This window comes from Miscanthus floridulus, chromosome 1 (genome assembly GCF_019320115.1).
Source record: "Miscanthus floridulus cultivar M001 chromosome 1, ASM1932011v1, whole genome shotgun sequence".
In the NCBI taxonomy this organism is placed as follows: domain Eukaryota; kingdom Viridiplantae; phylum Streptophyta; class Magnoliopsida; order Poales; family Poaceae; genus Miscanthus; species Miscanthus floridulus.
This window is the reverse complement of record NC_089580.1, coordinates 163,152,983-163,160,902: the sequence shown is the minus strand read 5'-3', so window position 1 is coordinate 163,160,902 and position 7,920 is coordinate 163,152,983. Positions and strand designations below refer to the sequence as shown.

The 7,920-nt window shown below is 45.4% G+C and overlaps 1 protein-coding gene across 1 annotated transcript; it reads left to right on the top strand.

Annotated features, from left to right (window-relative positions):
• The first annotated feature begins 3,859 nt into the window (after positions 1-3,859).
• Positions 3,860-6,515, top strand: LOC136500286 (uncharacterized). The gene is made up of 2 exons (XM_066495636.1): positions 3,860-4,454; positions 5,764-6,515. Exons 1-2 carry the CDS (start codon positions 3,998-4,000, stop codon positions 6,318-6,320), a joined length of 1,014 nt encoding a protein of 337 aa, XP_066351733.1. The 5' UTR covers positions 3,860-3,997; the 3' UTR covers positions 6,321-6,515.
• Positions 6,516-7,920: the final 1,405 nt, after the last annotated feature.

The window sequence follows — 7,920 nt, the reverse complement described above, 5'->3', positions numbered from 1 at the left end:
TGCCACTCGATTCTAGAAATGATGCGAAGTTAGATCACTCGAGTGACACTAAATGACTGATATGCAAATAAGTTTACCTCTCTTGATAGTATAACCATCTATCCTAGACTCGGTCATCAACTTCTCTACACACCTATGACCGGTGAAATGAAATGCCCTAGGTTATACCTTTGCCTTGCACATTCCATTCCATCTCCTCCAATGTCGATGCAACACATGCACCAACATGATCAACAATGATATGATCCACTCTATATCATCATATGACCATATTGGTTCATCAATCTTGACTTTACTTGCTCTTCACCGTTGCTTTGGTCCATCAGCGCCAAGTCATCACTCAACTTGACCTTCACACTTGAAACTGGTTCGTCGAGCCAAGTCATGTCTTCATCTTCTCCACCTTGATCACATCACTCAATGCCATGTCTCATGTGCAATGAGCTCCTTCATCATCACATGTACGAGCTTTGCAACATCTCCAAGCCATCTTCACCGTCATGGCATATGTTGCTCACACACATGTACTTGTGGACTAATCACCTGTGTATCTCACATTAAACACAATTAGTCCACCTAGGTTGTCACTCAATTACCAAAACCAAACAATGACCTTTTACAGTGGCGGCACTGTAGGCACGGTGGTGGTTCGCCAGCCTTTCTGTGCAACGTGGTCTCCATCGTGGTCCTTGTCGTTGTCTCCTGGTTTCCCAGGGCACGGACAAGAGTTGGTAGCCGCCCTTAGGTCGTCGGTTGCTTGGTTGCCGCTAAGGAGCTCAGGGCCACGAGCCCGATCATCGGGGTCATGGCTCTCGTCGGTCCGGGTGGCCTTTAAGTCAAGGCCCCCGTCGTGGATCCCATCCCGTAGTGGGTGAGATCGTACATGCGTCTTGTCAGGCCGTGTTTGGACGGTGGTCATCGTGCCTGTCGTTACCACCTCAGGATGGTGTTGTCTTATCTGATCTTTGTGGCGCGAGGCTGGCATCTAGCCAGACCGAGGTGACTTTGTGGGGTTAGTGAGGCGTGCCTGCCCTTGCTACAGTAGGTGTACTTGGCGGGGCTTGACGGGGGTGAGGTGTAACACCCTCGGTGTTACACTATAAATCTTTTGCTAAAACACTGCATGGGCATCATGTTTATGTGATAGTGTATGAATTATAGTGTGTAAATCAATTTCTGAGACTCGAAACGTTCATCGAAAATGCGAAACGAATATTATATTTCATGTCGCGTTATATCACTTAGGGTTCTAAACGAATTTTTATTGAAAGAAAATGCTATAGAACGCATATACGAAACTTTATGTTATATTGATGCTGATGACCTTTATGTGGAGTTGATTTAATGCACTGGCGTTAATAACACTTGAGAGTGGCATGCTGCAGAAGATTGATTATGAATATATCATTGAAGATTTCATTAAAAAAATGCTAAAATAATATTGTATTTCATGTGATGGTTACACAACATGTATAATTCTGGGTCTATGCTGCTATACTTTGTAATATAAGTAATATATATTGATATTTGCCATTATTTTTTTTTTTTGTTTTGACACTAGATATTAGGCCTTCACTTATTGTTTGGAACTGGGTATCATATTTTTTCGGGACGCGCCTGTCCTCTTCATCATTTTTAAAGCTTTCCTAACCAAGCCTAAGTTGTTAATAGTGATGTCTCCTGTTTAAGTTTCTCTCTTTCTCTCAACCATGTCCTTGGCCAAGTCAAGTTGTCCCTTGTGAATACTGGCTTTGTGAGTTCTCATCTCTCGATCACCTATCATCAAGACCAACTTTACCCTGCAGTCAATCCTCATTCCAGGCTTATCTCGTCGAGTTGCCCACTCTGGCCATGTCGGTCTGATTGGCACTCCTCATCTTTATATCTTTTCTTGGGATAACATTCCTCTTGAGGCCAAGCCTTGGCAAGTTGGCATCCAGCCCTTTGTGTTTCCGATCTCCACAATGCAGAATCCCTAACTTGCATACAAGCCCCTCTGTAGGGCAATATTGCGTGACTCATCATCAGGGTTTTTAATTTTGGTATTGCAAAATTTTCGTCTACCACTGAAATTACCGAATTTCGCAAAATTCAGCCAAAATTTCGCCGATTTTTTTTTTTTGCAGACCAACACATGAAGTATTATTTTTCTTAAAAAATAGATCTAAACAAATATTAGTATGATTTATGACTACACATCTATTGAATAGAAGAATATGCAATATAAACAATAGAAAATAGGAGTCTAGAGTTATATAACACATGTAAGTGTATTACGAATTTTCGGATTTTTTTTTCCTTTCGGCCACCTCCGAAATTACTGAAATTCACGAAATTTTGGCGAAATTTTAAACCCTGCTCATCACTTAGTAACTGAAACAGATGAGCAGGTTAAATTAAGAGAACCAAAAGAGAACAATAGAGGGACTACTTTTATGGCTAGTAACATTTTACAATTAACTCATTAGGGCATATTTTCCTCCTTGTCATCTAAGCACAATGAAGTCAAATGTTTTATTCATTTTGTCTTCTGCCATTTGAAATGCTCTTGAGTTATGGTGGCCATATCTGTATTTACTGCAACGTAGATCCTACATTTTGTGATAGTGGAGTATAAGTGGTGCGTACCTAGGGATTACCAGTTTGATTAGCTTAAACTGAGTTGGTTAAGTGGCTAACACTCAGTTTAGCTTATTTAACTTGAGCAGGTCCAAACAGTTGCTCAAGATTACATCACTTCGTCTGAGTAATTAATAGAGCTCTCATTTTCTAAAAAAAAGATAATAAAGTACTCCCTTCAATCATCAAGAAAACAATACGGTTAAAACATGCTAACATTTTTTTTTATGTAGCAATTTTTTTTGTTTGAACACCTTACTCAATTTTTTTTTGACCGAGGTACTGCCTCCATTTATGAAGAAGTACAAAGTCAAAAACTTTCTATATCATAAATTTCTAAGAATTCCTATAGTTTAGCATCATAAGTTTTGTTATGGTTTTAGAGTCACCATGAGAAATACTCTCACATATAATATATAATTCACATGTTATTAAATTATTCAAATTTATAAAAATTAATGGTCAGAATAAAGATGTCTTATAACCCTTGTGAAACGGAGGCAATAGTTGATAAAATATGCCTTAGAAAAGAACAAAAGTATCATCTTGTCTAGGCCTTTGAGGCGGCAAAAAGTGAAAACATATACAGAGCTAAAACCGATAAGTTTTAAAATTATGAGTGCATCTTCTAGCTTCAGAAGGACGATTGTGCGGTCCGAATCTTCCAGCTCGTAGCTGGGCCCTTGGGCCAGTACTGGAACCGGAAGAACAAAGCCGGGCTTCTGCCCCCCGGCCCCCGGTCCACTCCACCACCTTTTCCTTCACCTTTTGATCGACGCAGACCCCACCGGAGAACCAAGATACACAGTCACACAGCACGTTAGCGTTAAAGACGTGACAATCCTAGAATTGCACATATGCTTTTCTGCCACAGTGCCTCACTGCCTCTCCCAGCCGCCGCCGGCCACGGTGCAAAAGCCGTTGTCCGACCCCGCGCACACTCTCGTGCTCCCCGGCCGCCCGATCCCAGCGTCACGGGAAGCTGCGCGGCCTGGCAAGTGGCAAGGCCGCGACGATTTCGCGGACCACATCGCATGACGAATTGACGATGCTAGATGCCATCCATCGCCCTTGAATCTCACAGATCGACCAACAGTGGAGTGGAGTGGCCGGCCGCGCTAATACTAATACTGACAAATCCCAAAGATTCGGTTCCCAAACCGCGGCCGGTGCTGCTCGCCAAACAGCCACCAGAACCTCACCTAAAGCGCTCGTTTTATTCTAACAACAAAGCGTCATCCCCAGCTCTTACTCTTTTCTTACCCGTAAACCAAACTCGTTTCATTTGGTCAAACAAAGCAAGGAAGCCACACACCGGGCACCACCGCCCGGGTCGTCTCCACTCTCCATCCTCCGCCTCCGGCCCCGGCATCTCGCCATGTGCGGTGGGTGCCGCCGCCGCCAACGCGGCCCCGACGGGACGCCAGTCGTCGGCGGCCGGCGCCGGGGCTGCGGGACCGTGCTCACCGTGCTGGCCCTGGCGGTGTCCGCGGCGGTCGCTTTCCTGGAGAGCACGGCCGGCGGGGTCTCCTACGCGGGGGACGGGTGGCTGCACGAGTGCGCCAAGTGGGACGCCGAGGGCGGCCGGTTCCTGGCGTCCACCTTCTTCGGCGGCGGCGTGGCGGAGGTGCGCGCCGGCGAGGCCGAGGAGCGGGTGGTCGTGGCGGACCCCGACGCGGCCGGCCGCGTCTCGCTGGGGCTCGCGATCGACGCGCCCAGGCGGCGCCTGCTCCTCGTCTACGCCCACCGACCGCCGCGCTTCGGCTACGCCGCGCTGGGCGCCTACGACCTCGGATCGTGGCGCCGCCTCTTCCTCACACGCCTCGACGTGCCAGGTGGGTCTCTCGGCCGCACGATTTCCCTCCCTGTTTGCTGATTACTGTAGGATCGCGTGCCCTGTTTGTTTGGCTAGAGGGAGCAGCCACCACCCACTGACGGGTGGGCCTCCGATCACAGATTTTATCCGGAATGTTTCATGGAAGGGATTAAATTTTGTCTAGACTTCCATGAATGTCACTTGTTCAATGCTGGACAGGACGTAAAAGAGAAAAACAAACAGCAACAGTAGAAATTCCGAGTGAAGTGAAACTCACGTATCGGTATAAATTTGGAAAGTTTTAAGAAATCATGTTAAAATTTTCGCAGAATGAGCGTTATTGTTCAGGACACTTGAATTTTGTTTTTCAGTCGTTTTCACGTACAGAAATGCTATGCCAACACACGTGTTTTAGGGAAAAAAACACATGAATTTTTTTCTCTTTGCTTTGGCTGTATGTCTGATGCTTTGGCTGGCTGCGCGTGCGTGGAAACAGTCCCTGTGGGCTGACGCCTGACGCAGAAAAAAATATAAGACCCTCTGACGGAGCCAGGAGCTTTCACAAGACAGCACCAGCAGGGTATCTTATTTGTGATTTATCTTTTCATAGAAAAAAAATTATTTCTTATGATCTGTGATCTTGTGATTTGTGATTGTCTGGTGGTAGAAGAAGACCGGATGTAGAAGGAGGATAGAGGCTGTTGGATCTTAATTCTATGGTGCAAAAATTTATGTGTTGAAACTACATAAAACATATGATTGTTGGGTAGATAGACTCTTTCACGTATCAGTGTACTGATATTCTAGATTTTCTTCGGTGGACAAAAAGTCCAGGCACCCATTCTAGATTTTCTTCGGTGGACAAAAAGTCCAAGCACCCATTCAGAAAGTTATACCGCTCGAACGTCTCTCGTTTCCTGTAGATAAATCGTTTCGATTCCTCTGATATTTCGACAACGGACAACCTATCTTGTCATTTTGGTACTACTAGAGTGAAATTCGTAATTCCAAACGTGCAGACTAATTTGGTACTTTTTACGCATCGACTTCATCGAATTCCCTAGCATGTTCCTAGACTTCATGATAAGCGTATATAGTGCTAGTTTAAACCGTGCAGAAATGGTGTGATTACGCCATCATTCATCGAGGGAACGGACATCATCGTTTATGTGGTTGTCACAACGCTGCATATGCCTGCATGCTTTCTGTTCCCCTTTTCCTCCTGATCTTACACTCCCCTAATGAAAATTTGGTGGTTTCAGCCAGCACAGACTTAAATTTTGTCCATAACTTGCGTACCTTCATGACCGATCCTGTTTGATTTGCAGGTGAATCTACATTCCCCGACGATGTCGCCGTCGACGATGACGGCAACGCCTACGTGACCGACGCCAAGGGAAGCAAGATCTGGAAGGTCAGTCCGGACGGCGTGCTGCTCGGCGTCATCAAGAACGCCACGTTCGTGCAGCGACCGGGGCTGCGGCACAACTTGGTCGGCCTCAACGGCATCATACACCACCCTAACGGCTACCTTCTCGTCGTCCACACCTCCGGCGGCGACCTCTTCAAGGTCGACCCGAAGACAGAGACCGTGCGCGTCGTCAAGGTGCGGGGGTCGCTGAGGCAAGGGGACGGGCTTGAGCTGCTCTCCCCGACGAGGCTGGTTGTCGCCGGCATGCCGAATCGGCTGGTGGAGAGCTCCGACGACTGGGAGACCGCGAGCGTCAGCGGGCAGTACGTCGGGCCGATCCACCGGGTCGGGTCGTCGGCGACGGTAAAGGACGGTGACGTGTACATCAACCACATTTTCGGGTTCGGGCTCGGCAAGAAGAAGACGCACGTCCTTGCGAGGGCGGTGTTCTCGCCGTTGGCCGCAGCGAGTTGACGGCCGGCGCCTCCGCGCGCGCTCCGTCGTGGGATAAGCAGTCGCTTTTTGCTTAAGCGGCAGTTCATAGTTCCATACAGTTGCAGACTATACGTACTTCAGTGTGATATAGAGATGCTCATACTTTTGTTTTGACACGTTGCTCGAAGCTGCACGATTGTTCTGTTTGATGCATGCAAAACATGTACATGAATCCTTTCTTGGGTCAATTCAATTCTGAATTAGCTGCCGTGATATGTAATCGACGTCTTGGGTCAACCTTGAAGATTGTTCAGCCCGCCGGACACACAAAAGGGTGAATTGGGATGTGTAACTTGGGTCAGTGGCAACTGGTAAACATCCGCTGCAGGCATGCAGCAGTTCGAGTCAGTTCCCGAATTGCTTTATTTAGGTCATGTTTAAATCCCTCCGATTTTTAAAATTTTGGTTTTTTAAAACTGGGTGGGATCCAAATCAGCTAATTTTTGTCTAGTTTCTTGGGTCAGTTTTTGACAGATTCTTAAAAACCAAGAAGCTACTGATACCCAACTTTTATTAGTTTCTTGTGGCTGTGTGAGCAATAAATGAAGTCGGATTCTTACAAACTTGAGGATCCAAACACTCCCACCAATTTTTGCCCAAAATCTAGATTTTAGAAACCAGAGAAAAAAAAACTAGTTTTTAAGAATCTAAAACTCATCCAAACAGGCCCTTATGCTCAGTGTGCAAAATAGTAGCTACGGCGTTCGGCTGGTCAGGTTTTTGTTGGTTTCGGATGATTTTGGATGGTTGAATAGTATTATATGAGAGAATAAGCTGAAATAAGCTGAAATAAGCGGAAATAAACCGAGACCCTACCAGCCGAACGCAGCCTAAAGCGGAACTATATAACATGTAGTAAAATTTCGTATTCCACAACCGCCGTTTTATCCACTACATCAACCACGGCAGCTTTTGCAGCTAAACAAAGTATCAGGGCGAATGAACTAAGCTTCACGGCAACTCATGCTACGGTGTTTGGGAGGAGGTGAAGAGCTTCGCAAATCGCAACTGTTGTGGCTGCAGCCTTAAGTGCAGCGTTAAATTGCATTCTTACTGTTGTGAATTGCGACTAGCTGCTGGGGAAAATATTGCTCAATTATTTAACGAACACAGAGGCCATGTTCGCTTCTCTTGTAAATCGTACTTTTCAGCTTATTTTTTTAGCCGGAACAATGTTTTCTCTCACAACAAATTAGCTGGAACAATATTTCGGTTTGTTTTTTTTTCAGCAAAAAAAATGGGGCCAGAATCGGCGAGTTAGGCTTTGTTTAGTTCCTCCTAAAAATTTACACCCTATCCCATCAAGTATTTGAACACATGTATAGATTATTAAATATAGACTAAAAAATAACTAATTACACAGATTTTAACTACTTTGTGAGATAATTTTTTAAACATAATTAGTTCATGATTTAACAATAAAGTGTTACAGTAACACATATGCTAATAATAAATTAATTAGGCTTACTAAATCCGTCTCGTAGTTTACCGACGGATTCTGTAATACGACATCTCACGTGACACCACATGACACCTCAAAACTTTTGATCCTGAAATCCTTCCTGTCTTATGAACTGAT

What these genes read in the sequence shown, in the direction of transcription:
- LOC136500286 (XM_066495636.1), top strand. Translation starts at nt 3,998, where the DNA reads ATGTGCGGTGGGTGCCGCCGCCGCCAACGCGGCCCCGACGGGACGCCA. An exon ending in CACACGCCTCGACGTGCCAG is followed by an intron (nt 4,455 to 5,763) that starts GTGGGTCTCTCG and finishes TTTGATTTGCAG; the next exon opens with GTGAATCTACATTCCCCGAC.